Source organism: Naumovozyma dairenensis, chromosome 3 (assembly GCF_000227115.2).
Source record: "Naumovozyma dairenensis CBS 421 chromosome 3, complete genome".
Lineage (NCBI taxonomy): Eukaryota > Fungi > Ascomycota > Saccharomycetes > Saccharomycetales > Saccharomycetaceae > Naumovozyma > Naumovozyma dairenensis.
In genome coordinates this window covers 1,357,927-1,384,558 of record NC_016481.1, presented here as the reverse complement: position 1 = coordinate 1,384,558, position 26,632 = coordinate 1,357,927, and the positions used below count along the sequence as shown (strand labels likewise).

The following is a 26,632-nucleotide window of genomic DNA, read 5'->3' as shown; positions in this document are numbered from 1 at the left end:
AATTATCTGTCCATTAAAGACATCCAATCGCTGCTATATATCAAATTTCTATCTCAAAGCTGGGACCGCTAAAAACTGTAAATACAGAATACATCTTACCCAAATTTACCTCTCCACAGTTGAAAAATGATGCCTTTAAATTCACAACCATTAACCTCTCCAAGTTCTGATAGTATATATTTATCGTCATCGACAAATACTAGCTATGGTACTAAAAGCAACGTTGCAACTAGGACAAATAGGTTAATCCCAAGGTCAGGTTCCACGTCTGACCTTTTCCAAATTCCCCAGTCTGTTCAAAATCATCCGTTACGTAGGAAAGTAAACGCATCGTACAATATGAATCCAAATAACCAATTAAATAGAAGATCAATTGGTGATCATAAAAATAATAATCATTCACAGCTTAATTACTCTTATATGAACAATCATGGACATTCGTATACTTCAGGAACTCCTTTTATAACACCTTCTGCTGTTAACAGACCTTCTAACAATAGTACATCCTCATTAGCATTGTCTTCTTCTTCTCGCCGCCATTCATATCAAAATCATCAAGAACCACGTAATAACAGCACTCCCTCTACAACTCTCCCAATATCAGTCAGTAGTAATTCACTTTCATTAAAAAATAATTCGACTTCTAATTTGAATTCAAGTTCATTTGCTTCTCAAAGGAGGAATAGCATCCAAGCAACAGCAAGGATGCCTGTCAATCCACGGATCCAACAGCTGTCAACGAAGGCAATGAAGCCTTTACCAGAAAGATCAAGTATCCAAATTGAGCAGGAACCATATCAAAGAAGTCCAAAAAGACACAATAAATCAGACCCCAGAATTCCACTCTACCAAAAGCACGACCAAAGGCAACAAGTACAACAGAAAAATGCAACGCCTCTTCAAAGAAGTCCTCTTCAACAACAACTGTCACTAAATATACCACTGCAACAAGCAAATAATCGTTCCTCCAGAACTGACCTACCACAACATTATCGTCATCATAATAATCACCATCAAACTATTTCTGGTAATAACAATAACAAACACAACTTCTCAACATTGAAAACTACTCATAGATCGACAAAGTTAGTAACAGATAGAAATAGAAATGGTTCAATGAGAAAATACTCTAATATCTACAATAGTTCAAATGCTTATCCACCTTCTAAAAGTGTCACTCAAAATGTTGTACCTACCACCATCGTGAACAACACACCACCTTTCCTAACGAAGAAGAAAGACTTGACTCCATACCAAATACAACGTAGACAGATGAAAACTTCTTTCCAATTTCCTAACGGAGAGAGTTTTACCCCAAGAAGTCAATTTCCAAATTCAAGCCAGATACTGCCTTCATCTTTTCCATCAGACTCTACAACTTCAATTCTATCATCGCTCGTTCCAAGTGAAGAGGAATCTTCAACCATATCCAAGAATAACAATAATAACTCTGTGAAAAGATCGAAATCTATCACTACGTCATTTTTAAGATTGAAAAGAACAGACACCAATGACGATGACAAAGACACTGATAACAAGACTACTAAATCTATTAAGAGATCAAACTCACAAAGAATTGGGTCATTTTTCAAAAATTTTATATCAACTAAGAAAACTGTTGAATCGTCCGATATTGGTCCCCTTAATAACAATTATAACACTTCAGATGAAGACCTAAACAGAAAGTTTGCTGACTTGGGTAAACATCCTGAAGATAAAGTTACAAATATGCCACCAGCAAGATCTCCAAATAGACCTACTCTAACGGACACACAATCTGCCAAAAGATTCTATCAAAAATGCGTAGATCCTACAACAGCAGATGCAACAAATATTCCATCTTCAGAATCAGATACGACTTTGGACAGATTAAAACAAGAATGGGAAACTGTCAATATCATTGAAAATCCAACCTCATCACCCAATCCTAAAACAGTAGCAACTCAAGCCCTCAAAACCAAGAGTGGTACGAATGATTCGACAGATTCATCCACCTCTTCCTCTTCTCTTACATCATCTTTAAATACAGGATACTCTACATCAACAACAGTCTCCACTCCAACTTCTATATCATTATTAAAGGCAAACAATGGTAAGAAATCATTAAGATTTGCTACAACAATCTCTTTAATGCAGACGTATTCACCGCTTGAATATGAAAGAGGGGGCCTAGAACCTACTAGTGATAAGAGCCCCTATGGAGATAAAGTAGTCTTTTTGAAGGATTATGGATTCATTAATGAAATAAAATTGGAAATTAATGAATTTAAGAGGAATGAAATGAATGTTCATCATGATAGTTCAAAATTCACCCATTATTTTCACTAACTGTTTTTGAACTGGAAAAAAACACATGCTATTAATTAATAACGGTTAAAGATACTTAAATAACAAACACATATGGTCTAAATAAATATTCATAATAAAAAAATACATTACCACTTGTTATTTTGTCCATTTTGTACTGTTTAGTTCTCGAGTCTATTTTAATTTTTAATTTCTATCATATATATAATGTACACATAAGAGCCTTCCCCTCACTTCATCATCTTCTTTCTATCAACGTGAGATCGAGAACTAATCATCTCTTCGTGAAGGAAGCATAAGTTTATAAAAAATAAAATGAAGAAGTAAAAAGTTGTATGTGGATACAAATAATCGTTTAAGAATAATAATAAAAATAGACTCCCAAATAGTTAAGTAGTCAGATCCTTTTCTTCTTTTTCAAGTGCCTCTGCGTCAAGTTCTTCTTGGTTATTTATGGTGCCCAACGCAGTGAGAGGCGAGACCTCTTGAACTGATTTATCCTCTTTATTTGGTAATTTTTGACCCTCGTCATTATTATTATTTGGCGATTCAATTATTAGGTCTTGTCCAGCTTGATCGTCTCCAGAAGCCTCTTTGGAGACAGCAGTTTCATCATTAGGCTTGGCAGGACGATCACTAATGTAGTCACCATTGTTCTCCATTGAAATTTCTTTGATATTTTGCTCCTCATTACCAGGGTTCTTAGTTTGCGAGTCGCTTAATGGTAACTGTTGATCATCCATTTGTTGTGATTCAAAATTTGACTCTTTATCTTTAAGATTTCCAGTAAGGTCATCTATTATCTCATGGGTAGAATTCGTACTGTTAAGAATAGGTTTGTCATTCGGTCCAATATTTTCATTCAATCCACGTTGACTTCGATCATGATCGAGTGTTAGTCGTTCATCTCTTCCAATAGAAACTGACGACTCTTCCAGTTGTAAGCCGAGCCCCCTTTCCAGCTCAGGAGGGATATCTTGCAGACTACCATTTTCCATTATAACGGTCTCATTTGGGTCCTGATATTGATTTTCTTGAGAAGCAGAGATTGGTGTTTCCATGATTACACTATTTTCAAAAGCGGATTGCTCATCATCAATTTCTCGGATGATATTCAATGTGATACTATGAATGAAGTTGACAAAGACGTCTACATACATAATTTCAGAGATTTGTTCCTTATTGATGTTACTTATGCTATCATTTGAAATTTCTTCGTAGAAGGCCTCATATTTTTCTATGATTGCTTGTTCTATTGCTTCAATTAGATTTTGGACAACCTCTAAATCAGTAATATATCTTAATATTAATAATTTCATGTTAGGGAATTTTGATTCAATGTTCTCTCTTAACTTGATATTTTGAGCCAATAAATTAACACCATCTTTTAAACTTAATGTATCTCCGATAATATCATCGGAAACGGATTCAATAAAATGCTTCAAAGTTATTCTTAACTCATGAATTAACTCTAACCGAGAATCTATCATATTGTTAGTTACTTTTGGAACTAAATCTCTTGCAAAATCAAACAATGACGAATGTGGAATGTCATTCTCTACCACGGTTTTCTTCCTAGTTAAAGCAGATTTGAAAAATGATTCAATACCAGAAAAATCCAAGTATGTTTCATTAATGGTATATTGAATATTGAAATTTGAAATTTGATCTTTGAAAAACAATAAATTCTTTAAATATGCCAAATTTATTTCCTTATCATTTGAATTTTGTGATACTGATGACTTATAAGCATTTCTTATTGAGTTCAAACAATCATAAATCATGTGATGTGCTAAATCGTCAAATATCACTGAATTAATCATTTCATTTATTTTAGATAATAAGGCAACTGTATTTATCAATGGAGGGTAATAAACATTTGCTTCCTTGCTTTTTCCAGCGAGATTTAAATTAATAAAGGATTCAATAATAACTCTATCATCTTCGTCTGTATCAATGTAATACGGAGAGGTTGATGCAAGGGATGACTCGTCTTCGATTTTTTTAATATTTTTGTTTGAAATCATTTGAGGTTTGAAAACGTCAATAGCTGGATGGTACTTGATAATATATTTTTCTGCATACATTTGAACTCTGAAGATTAATCTTGATTGAAGTTTTTGAACTATTGGATCAAAAATTTTATTGAAATAAACATTTCCTATTTGATCATTGAATCCAGCCGAATTTTCCTCAAACTCATAATAATGGGTGAATAAAGTTAGTGAATCACATAATTTTATTATATTTGTTTCTCTCAATATTCTTGTCCTGATAGAATCATAAAATGGTTCACATAATTGAAGAAATGATTGATTTATTCTTTCTTTGCATTCAGGGTATTGATCTTGCGGATAAAATCTGGCAAATAAGTTGTATTCTTTGTTACATAACTCTTGAATGTAAGATTTATTTGCTTGAATGAATTGGTCTAATGGTACTGCTTTATCTTTTAATATAGTCTCATCTAATTGATTCCAGATAATATCCTTTAATAGATCTGACCGAATCTGGAAATAATAATTAAAACAATCATTTAAGATTGAACTTAATTCCCCAAAGTATTTCTTACTATAATTATTATTATGATCATACGTTCTTCTTAGTAGTTCGATGATTTGATTTTGATATAATTCGGCGATTGAAGCGAATTTATTATAAAGAAATGCATCTTTTGTCAATAAGAAAGACTGCATATTTATTGACTTTTGATTCATAATTTCATTAAGTTGTTCTTTCAAAATGTTTTTTAAAAACGTTGCTATTAATTCACAAGATCTAATCAAAGATTGTTTGAATTTAATTCTATAAGTTTCTGATTCTTTAAAATTTGGGTTCGATTCTAAAAACTTTAAAGATTCGTCAATCTTTTGTAACATAATTTTGAATGAATCCTTCTTGACAATATTTGGAGAAATAGCATGGTTTAAACGACGCATAATTGGATTCAAAATGTCAAAATATTTCAATTTGTTAGGAATCGATTCACTAATCTCATGGAATATGATATACTTTTCGTGTAATTCTTTGGTATCTTTAACAAATTGATTTGTATTTTCTGCAATATGATTCAAATTTTCAAATACATCTTCGAATTGGCTGTCGATTTTTTTAGCATGATTTAAAATTTGATTATGTTGGTCGACATTGTTTTGTAATTGCGCCAAGTAAGTTTTATAGTATTGATATCTCTCAGGTGAAGTTTCGGCTACAGTATCAATCGTTTCCACCAAGGAGCTAGATAATGGATAATCATCATTAGCTGTTGAATCCACGGGTTGTGCTGTAGTTGGGAGAGATAATGACAACTTCTGTAATTTTTCGAATAGATAAGTATCATCCAATAAACTAGGTAAGGAAACTTCTCCATTGAACTCAATTGGATGGGAAGCAATATCTTTGACTAAAGAATTTTTCCTGCTTCTTTTACTCATATTGTTAATGATTATTTAGGAAATAATGTAGAGGACTAGTATGAAGAAAGCTGCGAATAAATTGAACAATAAAAACTACACTTTAAGCCATACATAAAAACAGGCTGTACAATGGCTCGACAGATCAATTATCTTTTAGATTATTTTTAGCTATCGAAGTGGTTACTTGTCTTTTGTATGAAATTGTAGACTTGATTGATGACAATAATCTGGTCTATGTAGTCTCAATTCTTAGATACAAATGTAGGAAGGGTAACATATGGCATATTTGCCACGTGATCCTGCTTATTTGCTTGGCGGCTAAAGTGCGATACCTAAAACGGGAGTTTTTGTTAGAGATAGATCCTAAAGAAGAAATCATTGTGAGTGCACTACCATAGCTATCCTCGTATTGAGCTTCTTCATATATTTCAACAGAGGACCTCATGAGCAGCTATTGACTGAATATGTTTCAATTAGCGTCTATCAAATTGGTGGAGCCTCTTTTCGAACAAACAGGGTGGTTCTAAGTCCTAGCTGGGTGTAACATTTAAACTCCATGGAACACAAATAGCAATTGACTAGGTTGTAGTTGTAGTAGCAATCATAAAATACCCATAAGGTATCTTTTGGGAGGTAGATGTAGCGGTATGAAAGTTGCAAAGTATACTACTACTCAATATATATGGATTATAGTAAACCGTGTTATGGTAAGAACCCTGAAAGATAATCGAAGCGTCGGGTTTTCGGTTTTCTTTCTCGGTCGGTTAATATTTTTTTTTTTGGTATCTTTAACATACGTACATGGCTAATGTAAAAATTTTGGAAAAAAATTAATGACCTTAGCGATGGTGCAGAAGTCCTCTTCGAGATGTACTCTATATAAGTACATAAAGAAAAGCCAGCACTTGTTAGATGTCAGTGAAGAGAATCAAGCTAGCAGAAATGGCCAAACAAATTTGTACACATTCCGGTTCTTTCCATGCAGATGACGCACTAGCGGTCTACTTATTAAGATTGTTGCCAGAATATAAAGATGCCAAAGTGATCAGATCAAGAAACCCAGAAGACTGGGATGCCAGTGACATCGTAGTTGATGTCGGTGCTAAATATGATTCTGTTAAGTTCTTTGACCATCATCAACGTGGGTTTGATGAAACTTTTTCTGATAAATATAAAACTAAGCTATCAAGTGCTGGTCTTGTATTCAAACATTTTGGGAAAAGAATTATCGAATTGCTAGTTACTAAGAATATAACATTGACCCCTGAAAATGTTGATTTGTTATATATCAGAGTATATGAAAGATTTGTGGAAGCCTTGGATGCTGATGATAATGGGATTAGCCAATATGATACCGATTTGGAACCACGCTTCAAAAACAAATCAATTACTATTCCAGGTATTGTTGCTGGTTTAAATCCAAACTGGAATGATGATTGCTCTCCTGCTATCTTTGATGAAAACTTCTTAAAGGCGAGTGAATTTGTTGGTTCCACATTCGTGAATCTAGTCAAAGGATATGGTGAATCATGGTTACCTGCTAAATCTTTAGTTAAGGAAGCTATTGCAAAGAACGAAACTAATGATAAGAGAATTATTGTCTTAGACCAATTTTGTCCTTGGAAGGAACACCTATATGATATTGAAAAGGAATTGAATCTTGAAAATAAAATTCAATTCGTTATCTTTAAAGACAGTTCAAATTCCTGGAGAGTTTCTACCGTCCCAGTTTCTTCTACCTCTTTCCAGTTTAGAAAAGGTTTACCAGAACATTTGAGAGGTTTAAGAGATGAAGAATTAAGTGAAAAGAGTGGTGTTCCTGATTGTATTTTCATACATAGTGCAGGATTTATTGGTGGTGCCAAGACTAAAGAATCTGCTTTGAAATTAGCTAAAATGTCATTATAATTGTAACAATATTGTAACTTATTTATTCGTTAACCTATATTTATAGCACCTACATGTAAAATAATAAAACCATTTCACTTTCTTGAACAATAAGCAAATCAATTAAAAAACTCCGTAGATTTATTTCTTCCTTCTCTCTCTATATATATATATACTAAAAAAAACGCATTGATTCTGTAATTTGGTTGGGACCATTCAAATTACAATAAGAGTTTTAGGTATTATATGCTATTAACGATTAGATAAATTTCCAGAGAAGGATCGACGAGGTCAAATGGTCAAAATCTATTTTTAACAATCAGACCCATCCCTCCTTATACGGGGAAATTACTGCAGGGTGGTGAGGCTTCTATGCGTCGAAGGGCACCTCAGTCCGAAGAAAAATATAACCCTAGATCAACCCTAATCAACTATGAAACACGATTTTTTCCTTTTTCAAAAGGAATTCCCGATCTGGGCAGCACTTCATGGAAATATGATCCACGTAACGTTAATACATAGAATATAAATCGTTCATTGTTGTTGATCCACCAAAGATCCATCAAAAACAATTAAGACAAGTGCAGATTCCAAGATAGACTTATCCATATAATTTGGTATTAAAGAAGAGTGGAAAATTTGGGAGATTCTATTAAAAGGATATACTTTGTGTTTCATATATTATACTTGATTTCTCTCCTTTCTTCTTACAAATGAAGAGCTTACTATGGTCGTCTAAGAGTAGAAAATCCTCAAACTCATCCAAATCTAGTACACATGGAAGCTCTAAACAAGCCCAGGACTTGCCAACATCGGCTTCACATTCTTCATCTCTTTCTCTATCGGACACTCATTCCTCTTCACATTCAACTCAAATGTCAGCATCAACATCGAATTTGTCACAATACATTCATAAACATCATCATGGTCGTCATAATCGTAAACATGCATCTTCAACATTATCAATAGATAGTATCGACGAGAATAGTGATAACAGTAGTAACACAAAACGCAGAAGTTCTTCAAATACGGCACATACAAGACGTCATTTAAGTGTCAGTGATAGCCAAGCCAACATAAACATATACCATGCAGATATACCTACAAAATCAACAAGAAGCGTCGACTCAACAGCTAGGGAAGACGTAACATCAATATTATCTGAGACGTTATCTAACAATTCCAGTCGTCATTCTTCAACTTTGAATATCAATGAAGCATTATCTCCTTCATCTGCATTAAAGAAATCAAATCACATAACAAAGATAAGTTCATCTGCATCTGAGTTACGTTCTTCCTCTTTATCACCAGCAAGAAGGAATGTTATACAAGACATTTCGAAGACTAGTAACAGAACACCGGATAACGTTATTGCGACTAATACCAACAACGCAAATAGTAATGAAAATTTAAGAACCAATAATAAAAATGTAGTTCATTTGAATACAGAAAATTATGATTCAACAATTTTTAAAGTTGGATGGATTAATAGGTCACATGGTCAAGTTTTGACTACACACAATTTGAAGCAAGACCACACTAATACTAATATGACAAATGGATCGTCCTCGAATATAACCAGTAACAAAAATTTGAACAGACCCAACAATAGACAAAGCAGATTTTTTGATGCTGAATCCATAAAAGAAATTTCAAACAATTCTAATGATAGTAGTAGAACAGACTTCAATTCTAGTCGGAGAAGTAGTGTCATGTCAGATACGCAAATATTAGTTCCTGACTATAGAATTTATAGAGCTCAATTAAAAGGTTGTATCTTAAGTCTTTACAAGAGTGGATTGACAAATAATATCAAATATTTTGATCCCAATCTACCTGACCCAACAACAAATGATAACTCCAAGAGTGAAACATTTAATGACAACAATTCTAGCAGATCAAATTCTCTATCAACAACCCGAGAGAAAATTACGCCTGAAGCTACACAAACAGATAATTTAGCATCTATCATGAAAACTCCTATCGAGCTAAACTATTTAAGTGAGAACTACCCTCATCCAAAACTTAAATTGGACTCCGATAATCACATTATTGGCGGAACAATTGAAAGTATATGTCATGCCATCCTTTTTTACACTGAAAAAGCATCACGCTCGGATAAAACCAATATTCATAAACAACATAATACAATCCCTAGACATATCATGAACCTATTGTTAATGTTACCTCTGCTGGATCATTTTTTAAAATTCTTAGTTGTTTTCAATCAATTTGGATTAAGTTTCACTAAACATGATTCTAAGCTAACCAATAATTCCACTCAATTCTATAATATTTCCTCAACAACAGATGCATTACTTACAGAAAGGTTGGCTTTAGTTGTTAAAACAATATTGGATGTATTTCCGAGTTTCCTACTAGATGATAAAATCCTTCAGACTGTCATTTCCTTATTAGATACTATATCACTCCATAATGATGAAATATCGAATAAATTGAAAATAACGCTAGCAACGAAACATAATGATTTGAATAACTTGACATCATTTAGTAGATCATCAACTGCAAGAAATTCAAATAATAAACATAACCCTTCGCATTCTTTAACTAAACCAAGTACTAATGCTTTACTGAGAGATATCTTAAATCCAGAAAATTTTATAAATCTAAACATTAACAATTTAGCAAAAGAGATACATAATATTAATTTGAAATTTGACAAAATATGGGCACCAAGATGTGATTACTCTCTATTATACGATTCTAAATATTTAAACCAAAAGATTATAGCATTGAACCCCCTGGTATTTAACAATGAAACAAACGTACACTTTCTCGGAAGACTATTAATATCACATTTATTTCCAGACTCTCATTCTAATGTATCTACTAGTAATTATAAAGAAGATCCAAAATTAGGCGCTAAAATATTAACGAAATGGGTACAGTTAGGCTGTAGGTTCGAACATCTTGGAGACATGGTTTCATGGCTAGCTGTGGCAACAATTATATGCTCTATACCAGTATTGAGATTGATGTCAGCATGGGAATACGTCTCAGAACCAATTCTGAAAATAATATTTAAAGATTGGGTTCCTACTATAATGCAACTAGATAGAAGACAAATGACATCAAAATCAACGAGTAGTGTATTCATTTTAGCTCCACCAAACTTAGATGACAATTTCGTATGGTTAAATGTTATTTCTTATTTTGGTGATTTAATTATTCATGCTGATGATTTACCAAACGCAACAAAATTCAAATATCTAGAGAAAAAGATTAGTCGTACAAAGAACGCGTTCCATAAATGGGAACAACGTTTACATATAGTCGACGCGAAAAATAAATCCTCAGCCCCAGACCAACGACTTATAGAAGATATTTCGCCTAATGTAAGCCCAATTTATCAATTTTGGAAATATCATTTGGCTCAACCTCCTTTAAATATGAAAGATATAATGAATTTGAGTTTGAAGTACGAACCTCCAATGATCGATCCAAAAATGTATTCCTCCATAGGATCACAGAGAAGTTCTTTATTAAGCGGGAGTTATTTACCAATATTATTTACAGAATTATTACCGAGCTATTCTTTATTTCCTAAGAAATCATTAATTGGTGCAGCTGGCATCTCAACAACTAAAACAATACCACCAAGATCCTCTGCACGTTTATCAAGGGCAATTACAATTAGTGAACCACTACCTATCATAAGTAATTCTCCGAAATTAGGGGCACTATCTACATCTGATGATAATCAAGTTACAGGTATGAGTAATATTGATGGTCCAGTAATAAAGGAAATGTCCTGTAAACAATCAAACAAACAAATGTTAATGAAGTCAATTAGAGATGTCTTGAATATTGACATGGATGTGTTCCATATTTCTGATGATCTTGTATTCAAATCACTATTTGATTCAGCTGGGAAATCAAGACCTGTAAGTATGGTTATTGAAACTCCTAAAAGGTTTTCTCAACAATCACTTTCTAATTTAACGATGCAACAGGGAAACAAGACAGATTCCATTTCTACAACCGATAGATTAAGTAAAACTTTGGAACATATGGATTTTTTCAATAATATTGGTCATGCTACTGAAACATCTTTAAAAGAAGCAGTTATTCATGTCGTCTTAAAATCATCTTCTTTGGATAGAATCTTCGATTTATTAGTATTAACAGTCAATGTATTCTCTAAGCTGGTTGATACTAAAGATTTAAAGAATTACTATTACCACGAAAAACAAAGACACGCTTCCAATTCATTAGATACTTCAAAGGACTCCGATGTAGGGCTGTTAGATTACGCATTCGTTAAACTTACGATGGACAATGATATATTTACAGAGACATTCTTTAATACCTATAAAGGTTTTACCACTACAACTTCTGTTTTGGAAAACCTGGCAAAGAGATTTATCGGTGCTACAAGTTGTGCGTCTTCTATATCAAAAATCATGAATACTGATGGAGCCAATGAAGCTGACAATACTATAGAACAGAACGCCACCTTTCCTGCTTGGGATTTAAAAGTGGATGATCAAAGTGATATAAATCCTATACACATACTAAAAATTCAGATAGGTGCTGCAGAAGCTCTCTTCCATTTAATAAAAAACCATTATGTTGATTTCACAGATAGTTTGTCTAATAATGTGACATTTCTCGATATTCTTAAAATAATGGAAAAGGAAGTTACTGTAGAGTGGCCTCAAAAAATTGAAAAATACAGAAGTGAGAAGAATATATCGTCAGTCCAAATCAACGAATTGGAAGGTCTTTTTACGACGTTGAATGAAACATTTAATAATATTAAGGCTTCTTATCAAAAACAGCTTTACAAGCCTATTGGTGTTAATAAACTTCAGAGGAAAACTATTGAAATATTGGAAAAATTCCAAAACAAGACGCTATCTGATTTCGAAAGAAACTTGAATAATCGGGAATTCAATGACGATCCAATGGTTGGGGGCTTTGAGAAATTATCGTACGATAATTATGAAGGCATTATAGAATGGGTTTCAAAGGTTGAAAAGGTAATAATAGAGCATATGAGACTTATATCGAAACATGAATGGTTTATTGTTTTCCAACAATTAGAATTACTATCGAATGAATCTTTGATTTCCTTTTTCTCTTACCCTTTACATGTTTCTTCCAGTAACCTTATGACAAGCGGTACTTTCAACGACTTGGAGGTATTAAATATATTTACATGGTTATCCACATTAACACACCAAACGACGGCTGATGTTGATAATGAGAATGAAGATGAGTTGTTCATCAAAAAACTACCGAAGTCAATCCAGCTTCTTTTGAAATTACATTCGGGTCTTGTATCATTTTTTGGCGTACATTTGGAAAATACAAATATTTCTGTACAAAGACGCCAAGACATATGTGCAACGATATTACAAATTCTAAACTATGTTCGTTGGAAAAACAGCTGTTTGGATCTATTTGATTCGGCAAATTCTAATGGCTCTGAGTCACTCTGTCCACATATTCCATCTTTCCTGGAAACAGCTATCGCTAACTGTATGATATCACCTAAGTCAAGATATCATGAAACGTCGTGGATGCATGCTGCTATGAAATTGAGCCGTCCAGATTCATCCATGGACTCAGTACATTCTATTTCTACTATTCTAGCCGATATTATTGATCCTGTGCATATTAAGTCCTTCAATGAATACGATAACGTTTATACCAGTAAATGTAAAAATTTGACCCCATGTCCTGGTTGGTTTATTTCAAGATTGTTGGAGATCTCTCAGTTTGTCCCAAATATGAGTATTAATAACTCCAAGTTGATAAATTTTGATAAGAGGAGATTTGTTAATAATATCATTGCTAATATGACTAGTTTAATTCCTGATATTACCACTACAGTTGCTGCTGAAGAAGATCATGACAAATTTGGACGTTGTTTGTTTTTCCAATTCTCAGATCCTAATAATGCGTTCAAGAAACGTGTTAAGACGGTAGCATCAAATGAAAGCAAGATGTTGAAAAGTAGTTTAAATGATCACAGTATATTTAAAGAAATTATATTTACAGAGGTCGAAAAAGTGAAACGTGAACAAAGGAAAATGGAACTTTTATGCATTCAAGAACGTGATACCAAGCATTCTGCTATTTTACAACAAGTTATCAACAGGAAAAATAGAGATTCGATAATAATACCAAGCCTCTCTTCATCTTCTACTTCTAGTGGGACATCTTCTATGAACTCATCGTCTAGTAGTTCATTGAACGCATCTAATAATAGAAACAAGAGAAGTTCCGTCGTATCAGTGAATCCAAGGAATTCTGTAGTCTCACATCAGAGCCATAATGGCGTTGGTAAGAAAATTGGTGGATTCTTTAGAAGACCCTTCTCGATTGGTGGTTTTAATACTTCAAATTCCAATTATTCATTAAATGGTATATTACAGCAAGAAATTCAAAGTAATAAATCCATTGCACCATCTTTGTTACCTGTTATTGATCCATCATCTTTACAAGAAACGAAACCAGTGTTAAACATTAAAACTTTTGAAATCAAATCGATTGTGGAAATAATTAACCATCGTCAAATTCCAAGTTATTATTATTCATTTAAGATAATAATGCAAGATGGTACTGAATATACTATTCAAAGTACGAATAATATAGAAACTGTTGAATGGATTAAAATGATAAGGGCATCAAAGAGATATTCTTTCCATTCCAAAAAATTCAAAGGAAAGACCCATAATAAAGTATTCGGTGTTCCCTTGGAAGATGTTTGTGAACGTGAAGGTACTATTATACCAACGATCATCGTTAAACTTTTAGAAGAGATAGAATTGCGTGGGTTGGATGAGGTTGGGTTATACAGAATTCCTGGGTCTGTTGGTAGTATTAATGCATTGAAGAATGCCTTTGATGAAGAAGGTGCAGTTAATAATAGTTTTACTTTAGAAGATGACAGATGGTTTGAAGTTAATGCCATTGCAGGTTGTTTCAAGATGTACTTGAGAGAGTTACCGGATTCATTATTTTCTAATGAGAAAGTGCATGATTTTACGAGATTGGCAATGAGATACAAATCTTCTGAAATTCCATTAGATCAATATAAGCATGAAATGACTACAATGTTGAACATGTTGCCTGTATGTTATTATCAAACTATGAAGCGTATTGTCATGCATTTGAATAAAGTTCATCAACATGTTAATAATAATAGAATGGATGCATCAAATTTGGCAATTGTTTTTTCTATGAGTTTTATTGATCAAGATGATTTGGCTAATAGTATGGGATCTACATTAGGTGCTATTCAAACAATTCTACAGCATTTCATCAGATCACCTAACGATTTTTTCACTTGAGTTCTAATCGATAAATGTGGTGAATCTTTAGTAAAGACTACTCGGATGTACATAAACACGGACGGTTTTTCACGAATTTAGCATCCAATTTATAAAAGACTGGTCTAAATAACATTTTTTAACGTTAATAAATAATAATAATAATAATAATAATAATAATAATAATAATAATAGTAACAATATGAAAATTAAATGCCTATAGAAACGTATATTATATATATATTTACAGATTTAGGAAAACGAAGGACGCGACAGCTATAACGACTACTAAATTAATTTCTTTTTTGATAATCATCATTTCTTTTAAATTGAGTTTTATGAACGATTTTAATTTTAGAATTTTTGTTTTGTTCTTTTATCAATTTTTGTAATTTTTCCTCTTTCAATTTCATAAATTGTCTCTTTTCACTTTGTTTCTTGGCATTATCCATATTTTCTCTAATCGATTGCCAAATCCCTTTATTTTCCTCCGCTGGTGCTTTCCCATTAACAGTAGTAGTTTGAATTTGATCTTGTTTTTTCACATCAGTAATCTTTAACTGTTTCCTAACCCAATTATTCCTTAATACCATAGTTTGTAAAACTGAAAATGTCCCATTTATAGCGAAATATAGAACTACAGCGGAAGCTAATTTCATAGTAGCAGGAATGGAGACTAGAGGTAAAATAGTAAAAAATCGTTTCATCACGGGAGAAAATTGCTGAGCACCAGTTTCACCACCTAATCTAGTGAATGAAATCAATACAGCTGCTGTAATGAACTGTAAACCCAAGTATGGATCCGCTAGGGATAAGTTTTGGAACCATGCAATACCTTGATCAGTGAATCCATCCACTGGATGGTTTGCCATGTGTCTCAATGCGTTGAAGAAACCAATAGCGAGGGGTAATTGTAACATGGGAGCCATTAACCATCTTGTCTTTATACCATTTTCAGTCAATAGTTTCTTTCTTTCGAGGGCTAATAATTGACTCTTGGATATGTCAGTGGATGACATTAATTCCTTTGTAATTTTGTCTAATTGTGGCTTTATATGAGAATTTCTTGCGACAGTGTCTGATGATTTCACGTATAACGGGAACATTAATAATCTTATTAGAATTGTGGTTACACAGATGGTTCCCCACCATGGTAATCCCGAGTAGACATGAATGTATTCTAAAGTATGTTGGATTATATCTGCTGGCCAATACCAAGTTTGTGCCATTCCTATACTGTTTAAATAGCCAATATGGTTTGATAATTCACCTACTGATTGAGTTGTTTGATCTATCATTGTAGATGATGCTGACGCGGTGACATCATCAAATGATGGTAATTGAGTTTGAATATCTGGGATAGATGTGGCAGGAGGTGGGATATTTGAAGAAGAAGTTGCTTCTAAAACTGTATCAGTTGTAACATTAGTTGATGACGATGATGATGATGATGATGATGAATTATGACGGCGGAACGTAAATATATTAGTAGGTGGCCTTGATGTATTAGAAATTGAATATGATAGACAATATACTTGTGGGAATGATTTTAGGTACTGACCTGGCATGTACCGATAATGATCTAGTTGTTATCTTTTAATAATTGAGTTTCATAAAAAATATAGAAATGAGTTGTTGTTAGTCCATCTGTCATAGAAAGAGAGACAATATTCCCTTGATATTTGTTTTTTATATAAAAAAAAAAGTAATAAAACTTACTATTCTTGCAGAAGTATTCAACACTACAGAAGAACGTATACCCAGCAACATTGTCTATGTATATATTCTCTCGATATGCGTTCTGTTGTTCAGAAAATAGTTTCGATAATGTTATTGGTAGGTTTTACTTTCTAGATATATAAATTTCAACACATTACGTACTAAGAAAGATTCCCGAGAAATGCTTTAAAACAATTTCAGCCGGGGGATATTTATAGGGAATAAGGGACATAGAAGAACAAACAGATCAAGTATATATCATACGATAGAGCAAGAGGCAGAATGATACGAAATATTAGTGGTAGTAGAAGGTACATAAATGATGATGCAAGGAAAAGATTGTTTTTAAACTGTCTGAATAGGAATTTTGATCAAGTGTTAACAGAAGTCCGAGGTATACCCAGGGACGAGATGGATTCCAATTTTTTACAATTATATTTGATCAAGAGTTGCCAATGGGGCCACATGGATAGCATTGAATATATATGGTATAAATATGTTACCCAATGGAAGGCGTTGACTGTTCCACCGAAGTTATTGTGCGATATAGGGAATATTTGTATATCTTACAATAAGACTTATATTCCTAAGCAATTATACGCGTATTTTAATGCAGTATATGGTAAGAGGGATAACAAATCTCTGCGATCGAAGACGGAAGATCATTATGCTTTATTACGAATTAGAGTGGAAAGTTTTGCAAAGGGAACGTTGCATACGACAAAATTCCGAGAAAAATGGAAAGTATATCTTGAAGACATTGACAACAATCCGTATTTCAATGATGTCACGAATAATCATTTGATTAAAGTTCGCGATTTCCCATATCTAACTCAAAGCATGAATCATAGTTGTGATGAAGAAACCGCGTCAAATATTTTGTTTGGTGAGAACAGGATTGCCATCAAGAACCCGCGCTCATTGATCTTATTCTTGAATATGATTTTGTTACAAGACGGTACCATTTTCAGCACATCATTCAAGACCAGTGTGTTGAAAAGGTTCCAACAGGTGTACCAATCGATGGAATTACCAAATGACACTCTCACCATTTTGAAAACACTTAGCAGGCAGTAGCACAGCCCAGCACAACAGGGTAACCTTCGCGCGCTCTGTTTAAATTTATAAAATTCTGTTTTGTTTTGTTTGTATACGTAGTGGCGAAGTCTCATGTTGTTGTTGGCGCTATTACAAAAAAAGGATGAATGGATGTATGTGCTATTGCATGTGCTGACCATCAAGGGCTTTCAGATGTTCTTCGAGGTGCAAATTTGATATAAAAATAATATAGCACACGATACGTTAAGCGATGGACGCACCAGCTACAATCAATTTCTTTAAGGGCCATCCATCTTCTAGATTATTACCCCGTAAGGAAATCATCGAAGCTACTGCGGAACTATTAAGTCCCGAAGAGAGACCCTATGACTCCGATACAAATAATAGACATCCATTAACGTACGGGTCTGATTCTGGTGCCTATTGGGTCCGTAATGAAATTACAGAACTTAATAAGAAAGTGTATGGCATAGATCATGCGAAACCAGAATATTTAAACTTAACTTCTGGTGCATCATATGGGATCTTGAATATCTTATTACAAACTACTTTGCCTCATGTTGGATATACGAAACAAGCTTTTATTGTCACTCCTACATATTTTTTGATTAATGATTGTTTCATTGATGCTGGGTTTGCAGGTAAGATGACTGCAATTGATGAAATGGATCCAACAAGTGAACAATTTGACGGGTATGATTTGAATATAAATCTCTTGTTAGATAAAATACATGAATTAGAAGGTAGTGTACATGGTAATAGTAATGAAGATGAGATTGAAAAAAATGAAGGGACATGTACACAACAACTTCTAAATGATAGTAAAGCTAAATTGCCACGAAGTTTAGAATGTATAAGGAGACCCAACGCGAACAGTATGAAGAAAATATATAAATATGTCCTATATTGTGTTCCAAGTTTTGCAAATCCATCTGGTAAATCTTACTCTCTGAAGACGAAAAGAAAATTAATTGATTTGGCCTGTTTGTATGATATTTTAATTATTACAGATGATGTTTATGAATTTTTAAATTATAAAGTAAATCCAGCAACATCTGTTATTCCCAAAAGATTTGTTGATATAGAAAGAGAAATGTGGCGAGACCTTCCAGATGGATGTGATTTAGAAGGAATGTATGGACATGTTGTATCAAACGCAACGTTCTCAAAGATAATAGCGCCTGGGTTAAGAGTTGGATATAATGAAACCATTTCATCAAAATTAGTTACTCAATTATCTAAAGGTGGTGCTAATGTTTCTGGGGGTACACCTTCTCAATTAAATTCTATGATTGTAGGAACCATGTTAAGAAATGGAAGTGCAATGCGAATCTTACAAAATTTGAGAGATACATATAAACATCGAAGTGAAGTATTGTATGAAAGTATTAAACAATGGTTACCCAAGGATACGATAGCGCCATTACAAGAGGGAGGTTATTTCAGTTGGGTAACATTACCGGAAGGTTATGATGCCAAGGAAGTTGGTGAACGATTGGAGTGTGAATATGGTGTGATATTAGCAAATGGGTCCAATTTTGAAGTGGCTAATGATGAAAGAAATTGGGGTGCCAGATCTGTGAGATTATCTATCAGTTTCATGGAACCCACTGATATTAAGATTGGCATACAACAATGGGGGGAAGTATGTAAAAAATATGCAAAGGAATTTTCTCTCCCCTTTTAAAACAGTATACCTACGGGTATAGTGGTAATTATAATGAATGGTAGTAGTATAGATAGTAATAGTAATAATAATAGTAATAGTATACGGGTATTATCGACCAATATTCTTGTTTTCAATATATGTAGAACATTCTGAATGCTTGACCGGCGCTATCAAATGTCACCGGGTAACAGATTAACTACTCGAAAAAAATAAAAAATAAAAAAAATCGCAACGGAAAAACAAAAAGAAACCGAAAATGTGGAAAAACAGCAAACTGGAGTACAGGATGGCAAAAAAGAGTAATAATAACGTTACGGAACTCTAAGAAGCTACATTTTTTTAACGTGTTGACTATCAAATCTGATATTATTATTACTATACTATATTATATCTTCAACTGAAGATCTATCACTTAAAAAATACATCAGGTCTATCTTTCGTTTCGTGGGTATTCACTTTGCTACCGTCTAATTAAGAAGAAACTAACATACAATAACGTTTAAAGCAGTCTTTTACTCATACCTCGAGGTCAAAGCACTAACAAAAAATTAAGAAAGAAAGATACTATCCAAGTAGCTCAATAAAAAGTCGGAAAGAATAAAAGGCAAGCAAAAAATGTCTGATAATAAAGAGGAATCATACTCGATGTACCCACCTACGAACACCAGCAATAATAACAATGGACCTATGCCACCTCCACAAGGAAACATGCCATTCTCTGTATATCAAGCTCCTATGCAAATGTACAGTTACCCACAAAGCCCTTATATATATGGTCAAGCTCCAAGCTATTCCTTTAATATGATGAACCAAAATCCAATGATGTACCAAAATAATAGCCCGAACCCCAATGCATTGGGTCCACAGCAACATCATCATCAACACCAACAGCAACAACAACATGATATGAGAATGAATAAGAAGAAACGCAACACAAATAATAATAACAACAACATGAATGGTATGATGAATCCAACTATGAACAACATGAACTCTAAACATCATAATAATAGTAATAATAACAACAGCAATAACAATGTAAATAATCCTAGTAGTTATTATCAAAACTATAATAGCATGAAGAAAAATTACCAACCATCTAATAATGGTCCAATATCATCTTCTATTTCTTCAAACAATAATAATAATACCACTAGTAACGGTGCTTATGATAACTATAGATTCGATATGTCAAAACTATCTATGAAAAAAACATTAGAATTCCCATTATTCATTAATACTAACCAAAAGGATTATGCAGAAGCAAGAAAGAAAAGACGTGAAATACAATTGAAATCTTTTCAAGCAACTAAACAAGTGAGACCAATACCAGAAAAGGAAGAAATAACTAAAAGTATAGGTACTACTACTGATTCCAAAAATATATTAACGTTAAAAGAAAATGAAAATACCCTAAAGGAAAAGAAACTCGAAACTCCTGCGCCTTTCAAAGTAGCAGTAGCAGAAGAAAAGCAAGAAGATACAGCAGAAGAACAGCAAACGGTTGAATTAACTGAAACCAAATCTGATGAAAAAAATAAACAAACATTGGAACCTCAACCTTCCATTGAAATAAGGAAAGAGAAAGCGCAACAACAAATCAAAGAAGATACCATAACACCACCCAAGCAAGAAAATATTGAAGTTGAAATTGTAAGTGAACCAAAAACTAAATCACAAAATCAAACAACGATAGACAAGCCATCCACTCATAAGAAGGAAAAACATGATAAGCACGATAAACAGGAAAAGCAAACATCTAAACAACTATCTTCAGCGGATACAATAAAACCTTCGAAGGAAAAGTCAAATGTCTTTAAAAAGGAAGAAAAAACTGAACATAAAAAGAAAGATAAAGAATCTCGTTCCAAAAAGGATGATGTAACTTCACCTTCACCTTCATCATCAACAGTACCTTCAATATCACGGACCGGAACTCCAGAACCAATAAAATCAACAACTTCTTTATCTACTATACCAAGTACACCAAAATTATGGGCAGCTGTCGCGTCAGGTGGAATTTCAAAATCAAAACAAGTTAGTAATACTACTGGGAAATCTATAGCTAGCAAAACCACTATTGCCATCAACGGGGAAACTTCCTCAAAGAATGTACACAATGACTCTAATTTAAGAATTCCCCAAAGGAAGGACCAAAAATACATCCCTTCTGTAACTAAAGGTGCTGAATCATTAGGTACCATTGCATTAAGAATGTGTTTTGATCCTGATTTTACTAACTATGCATTAGAAACAACTTCAAATAACAATACGAAGGATCATAAAGTTCCAATTAAATCAATTGTTTCCAGGGGGATTGTTAATGTCGCTAATATTTGTTTCATGAGTTCTATTTTGCAAATGTTATTAAGTTGTAAACCATTTATTGATGTATTAAATGTTACCAGTACAAGAAACTTAAATTCAAGAGTAGGTCCATCATCAACCAAATTATTGGACGCATGTGTAGCTCTCTATTCTGAATTTGATAAGGAAACTTTTGAAACAGAAAAGAATGAATCATCCAAAATTACATCATCTGCTTCATCTCCATCTCCTGTAGTACCATCATCAAATGATACTAGATCTTCACCACCTTCTTCTTCCTCTTTTTCTTCTTCTTCTTCTTCTTCATCGTCTTCATCAGATGATACGATGTTGACGGCTCCAGCACCTGAAATTTCTTCTGCTTCTTCCTCCTCCCCTACGAATATTGAAAAGGGGCTTGGTTCTAAAACTCCATCTACTACAAGGCTATTATCTGCTACTATTAAACCTAGCATTGTTGATGCAATTAAACCCGATGCCTTCTATAAAGTTTTATCAACCATACCTAAATTCAAAGATCTACAATGGGGCCATCAAGAAGATGCTGAAGAATTCCTTACTCAATTATTAGATCAATTACATGAAGAAATCATCTCCGCAATTGAATGCCTAACAGATAACGAAATTGAAAATCTATTACAAAGTATAACTGATGAACAATTGAAAATTTTCATAATTAGAAACTTATCTCGTTACAATAAAGCTGAATTTATTACTAAAATTTCTCCCAAATTGAAAGAATTAATAAACAAATACGGTACAATGACAGACGACACCAATGATTCAGGTGATTCAAGTAATGAATGGCATGAAGTCAGTGGTACCAGTAAAAAAGGTAAGAAAAACAAGACCGCGGTAAAACGTACCGTTGACGTGACACCATCACCAATCTCAAACATATTTGGTGGTCAATTCCGTTCAGTATTAGATATCCCATTCAATAAAGAATCACAATCAATTACATTAGATCCGTTCCAGACGATTCAGTTAGATATTTCTGATCCGATGATTAATGATTTGGAAACTGCATTCAAAAAATTTAGTGAATTTGAATTATTACCATTTAAATCATCCAGTGGGAAAGATGTTGAAGCTAAAAAACAAACTTTCATAGATAAATTACCACAAGTCTTGTTAATTCAATTGAAACGATTCTCTTTTGTTAGTAATATCGGTAAAGATAACGGAATGACTAATTATAATAGTTATAATGGTCGTATCGAAAAAATACGCAAGAAAATTAATTATAACCACGAATTGCTCGTTCCTGTGGAATCTGTATCTTCTGCCATTTTGAAAAATAATGAATCCAGTAGGAAATATAAATTAAGAGCTGTGGTATATCATCATGGTAGTAGTCCAGATGGTGGTCATTACACTGCAGATATTTATAATAAAGATTTAAAGAAATGGTTTATGATAGATGATGTTAATATAACGGAATTGGAAGATGCAGATGTAGTAAATGGAGGTGATAATGGATTAGATACAAGAACGGCATATATTTTAATGTATGAGAAGGAAATCTAAGAAAAAAGGATGCGAAAGCGTGATCTCACAAAAGCTAGTAATTAGAATAAAAGTTATTACAGGTTTCATGCATCGGAGACAAGGCTAATCTGACCTGGGTGGCATCGGTAGAACTAGGATAAATCAAGGGTAATTCCATTAAATTCTCTAGTAGGCGCACAGAGATTGGAGCTCATTTTATGAGGACATGCCTCTGATGGAAGTGAACCGATACATGTGATGTACAAGAACATAACGTTAAGTTGAATTTATTTCCGATACAGGATTTTTAATTTCACACACATATATGTATACATATATATAGTTTGATGACGCCATTTCGTGGTAGTTTCCTTATTACCTGCTTGCTGTGACCTTTGGAATCCTGCAGTGGCTTGGTCAGTTAATAAGATTCTGAAATGTTGATCATCAGTAATAATCGGCTCTTTTTTAAATCAATGACATACAGATAATTAAAAGTACGGGATGAAATATTATATTGTTACATTAAATTATATGTGCGTTGCAGTGTGGTAAACTATATAATATATATAGTCTAAGTAGTATGACGTTTTTTCTATTTCTTATAAGAAATAATCCATTTGAGGTTTCTTAGTGGGTATAATTGTATTACCGACACCGTCTTGAGGCTGTACGGCTTCAAAAATCGTATAGTTTCTTTCCAAGTCATCTTCAATTCGGAGAACTGCTGCTACATTACCGCATCTATAACAATAATTTGGAGCTGACCATACTGTGACTAAACCACCATCAAACATTTCTTTATAACCTTCCATTACTAATTGATGAGCTCTTGCTATTAATTCCACATTGTTTTTCATTAGGAATTTATCTACTTCTCCTTTACCAAAGAGGAACCCAGCACCTCTTGGTGATAAAGACCAAGTATCTACATCATCTGGATCTGACCACAGGAGATCACACATAGCACCTTCATGTGGAGCTTCTTGCTTTCTATCTATGGATCGTATCTCATCTATTGTATTAATCTCGGGGGATAATCCACCATGTACACAGAATATGCTATCATTAATAATGGCACCCAGTGATAGATAGTCAAAAACTTCACAACAATATCTCCAAACATTACAATTCCCATATTTCCTCATAATTTCATCATAAAACCCATAAACTTTTGTAATTTGTCTTGTTTCATGGTTTCCTCTAATCAAAGTTATTCGATCAGGATATCTTAATTTATAACATAATAATAAAAGAAATGATTCTAACGAATAAAACCCTCTATCGACGAAATCTCCAAGGAATATATATCTAGTCTTCTCGACACCGCCGCTCTTGTCGAAAAGTGTCAAAAGATCATGCAATTGTCCATGAATATCACCACATATGGTCACTGGTGTATCTACTCGTGTCACATTGGCTTCATTAATTAATAATTCCTGTGATTTTAAACATAGGGAATATACAGTTGCTTCTGAGACATGTTTTCCTTGTTTTATTGATTCGATGACTTCTTCTACTTCCAGACCCATATTTTTTCGTAATGTTATTATTCACAATTATTTTGTGTTCCAATATATTGACTTCCCGTATATAGTAGGGCCAGTGATGATGCTTCCCTCATTTCTCTCATTGCTTTCTAATAGTATTTTCTTGTTTGTTTATTTTCTTTTACACTTCGAAAATTTTTCAAGTCAATAAAATAAGAATAAGCGCGTAACCAAACAATGCTCATTGAAGTTGAAGTTGAAGATGATGTTTATTATTTGAGGTTTTTTGAAGAGAGAGTATTTGTATTTTTTGAAGTAGAAAGAGGTTAAGCATCGAAATACCCAAATTATATATTCTCTCAGTGTGGAAAAACAAAATTTATAAAGTCGAAGGAAAAAATGAATGTTAGTGAAGACCTGAAAAACAACTTACCAAGTTTGAATTTATTGAGAAAAGTTAACCCGGTACTCTTTTCTGAAGAAAGATATGACGAATACCCGTTGAACCATGATGAGTTAATCCAATATTTGAACACACCCTCTACTTTAAACTACCATTCAAGACCTTTAACTAATGTTGATTACTCAGATTATTTAGTGTATAGGAAAGGTGATTCTAGACATGAGATTGATTTTGAGAAGAAATTATTAAGTGAATATGTATTATTTTGGATACAATCGGAACATAACAAGAAGAAGAAGAAATGCAAAGGTCAAGATGAAAATAACAGTCATTTTTCGAAGAATATTAAATTAGAGGATTTCTTGACTTTGAAGCCTTATTCTGAAGAATGGTATGATTGTGTCTTGGATATTTTACAAATGGGGAATGCCACTGAAGTGGTGGATTTATCAATGTCGAATAAGATATTGAGTGAATTTGTTAAGAGCCATAAGGTAAGAGATTTATCAGAAAATGATGAAGGTTTGGAAGAAGTCACCTCATATTTATTATCCAGTGCTATTCAAAATGGTATTGATATAAAACCAACAAAGTTGGACAATCCAATTGAGTTTTTGAAGAATGGTATTGATAGTATATTAGAAGCAAGAAAACGAGATTTTTCATCGGATAATAATAACACTGATTCGAAGGAAGATAGAAACCTAGCAAATCAAGTTGGTAGGAGCACTTCCGAGGATTTAAATAAGAAAATTAATAACAATAACGGCAACAATTATGATAGTTATGGTGATAATAATGAGAATGCTGACGAAAATGGAAGTAGCACAATGGTTCGTAGTGAGAAATTGACTGAAATAGAAACAGCTTTTAAAGATTTACAATTAGCACATAATTTTCTAACTAAACAATTTGAACATGATCGTGCTGGTTATGTGCAAGACATTGAAAAATTGACACGTACAAATAGAGAATTACAGGATAAATTGTTGAATTCGCATTTAGTATTATCCAAGACTGAAAATAAATTACATGAAGCGGAGAAGGAGAAAGAGGAATTGAAAGAACAAAGTCATAATAATAGCAACGACGGTTCATTTCATGATTCACAAGTGCAGGCGCAACAATTGGAAATAAATATTGATTCATTAAAGTCGCCACTTCTATCACCTGAATTATGGGGCCCTCTTTCACCAGTAAGTATAACAAGTGCGAATGGATCTCATTCTATATCGATTATGAGAAATGAATTTAAGAGAATGCTTAATGAAACACAGAGGAAATACGAAAAGGAACTGAATGAAGAGCGACAACTAAGGGTGAAGCTTGAAAAGGATTTGGAATCTTTGCGACGTTAGACTTCCAAGGAAAATATTTTATTTATCGTGATTATATATGTTTTTGTAACTAAGTTTTTACTACCAATACGATGATAACATGAGAAATAAAGAGAGTCAGAAATCAAACAAACCAGAACGAGTAGCATGATGGTCATCATTTCCTCTTAAAGAATGTGTATTGATTATAAATAAATAAAAAAATAAAAAATAGCCCTTAATCCC

The 26,632-nt window shown here is 33.2% G+C and overlaps 10 protein-coding genes across 10 annotated transcripts; 7 read left to right on the top strand and 3 right to left on the bottom strand.

Moving 5' to 3' along the window:
* Window positions 1–126: 126 nt before the first annotated feature.
* NDAI0C06020 (uncharacterized protein) lies at window positions 127–2,328 on the top strand (the record flags this gene model as incomplete). Its single annotated transcript, XM_003669456.1, has 1 exon — window positions 127–2,328. The coding sequence occupies one exon, from the start codon at window positions 127–129 to the stop codon at window positions 2,326–2,328; it is 2,202 nt and encodes a 733-aa protein (XP_003669504.1).
* A 368-nt stretch (window positions 2,329–2,696) lies between these two features.
* COG3 (Golgi transport complex subunit COG3) lies at window positions 2,697–5,741 on the bottom strand (the record flags this gene model as incomplete). Its single annotated transcript, XM_003669455.1, has 1 exon — window positions 2,697–5,741. The coding sequence occupies one exon, from the start codon at window positions 5,739–5,741 to the stop codon at window positions 2,697–2,699; it is 3,045 nt and encodes a 1,014-aa protein (XP_003669503.1).
* Window positions 5,742–6,635: 894 nt separating this feature from the next.
* Window positions 6,636–7,631, top strand: MYG1 (Myg1p; the record flags this gene model as incomplete). The annotated part of the gene is made up of 1 exon (XM_003669454.1): window positions 6,636–7,631. The coding sequence occupies one exon, from the start codon at window positions 6,636–6,638 to the stop codon at window positions 7,629–7,631; it is 996 nt and encodes a 331-aa protein (XP_003669502.1).
* A 692-nt stretch (window positions 7,632–8,323) lies between these two features.
* BEM2 (GTPase-activating protein BEM2) lies at window positions 8,324–14,932 on the top strand (the record flags this gene model as incomplete). Its single annotated transcript, XM_003669453.1, has 1 exon — window positions 8,324–14,932. One exon carries the CDS (start codon window positions 8,324–8,326, stop codon window positions 14,930–14,932), a length of 6,609 nt encoding a protein of 2,202 aa, XP_003669501.1.
* A 272-nt stretch (window positions 14,933–15,204) lies between these two features.
* Window positions 15,205–16,479, bottom strand: OXA1 (membrane insertase OXA1; the record flags this gene model as incomplete). The annotated part of the gene is made up of 1 exon (XM_003669452.1): window positions 15,205–16,479. One exon carries the CDS (start codon window positions 16,477–16,479, stop codon window positions 15,205–15,207), a length of 1,275 nt encoding a protein of 424 aa, XP_003669500.1.
* Window positions 16,480–16,912: 433 nt separating this feature from the next.
* PET122 (Pet122p) lies at window positions 16,913–17,707 on the top strand (the record flags this gene model as incomplete). Its single annotated transcript, XM_003669451.1, has 1 exon — window positions 16,913–17,707. The coding sequence occupies one exon, from the start codon at window positions 16,913–16,915 to the stop codon at window positions 17,705–17,707; it is 795 nt and encodes a 264-aa protein (XP_003669499.1).
* Window positions 17,708–17,939: 232 nt separating this feature from the next.
* On the top strand, window positions 17,940–19,376 carry NDAI0C05960 (2-aminoadipate transaminase; the record flags this gene model as incomplete). The annotated part of the gene is made up of 1 exon (XM_003669450.1): window positions 17,940–19,376. One exon carries the CDS (start codon window positions 17,940–17,942, stop codon window positions 19,374–19,376), a length of 1,437 nt encoding a protein of 478 aa, XP_003669498.1.
* A 597-nt stretch (window positions 19,377–19,973) lies between these two features.
* UBP3 (mRNA-binding ubiquitin-specific protease UBP3) lies at window positions 19,974–23,216 on the top strand (the record flags this gene model as incomplete). The annotated part of the gene is made up of 1 exon (XM_003669449.1): window positions 19,974–23,216. The coding sequence occupies one exon, from the start codon at window positions 19,974–19,976 to the stop codon at window positions 23,214–23,216; it is 3,243 nt and encodes a 1,080-aa protein (XP_003669497.1).
* Window positions 23,217–23,779: 563 nt separating this feature from the next.
* Window positions 23,780–24,709, bottom strand: PPH3 (phosphoprotein phosphatase PP4 catalytic subunit PPH3; the record flags this gene model as incomplete). Its single annotated transcript, XM_003669448.1, has 1 exon — window positions 23,780–24,709. The coding sequence occupies one exon, from the start codon at window positions 24,707–24,709 to the stop codon at window positions 23,780–23,782; it is 930 nt and encodes a 309-aa protein (XP_003669496.1).
* A 357-nt stretch (window positions 24,710–25,066) lies between these two features.
* On the top strand, window positions 25,067–26,428 carry PEA2 (Pea2p; the record flags this gene model as incomplete). The annotated part of the gene is made up of 1 exon (XM_003669447.1): window positions 25,067–26,428. The coding sequence occupies one exon, from the start codon at window positions 25,067–25,069 to the stop codon at window positions 26,426–26,428; it is 1,362 nt and encodes a 453-aa protein (XP_003669495.1).
* Window positions 26,429–26,632: the final 204 nt, after the last annotated feature.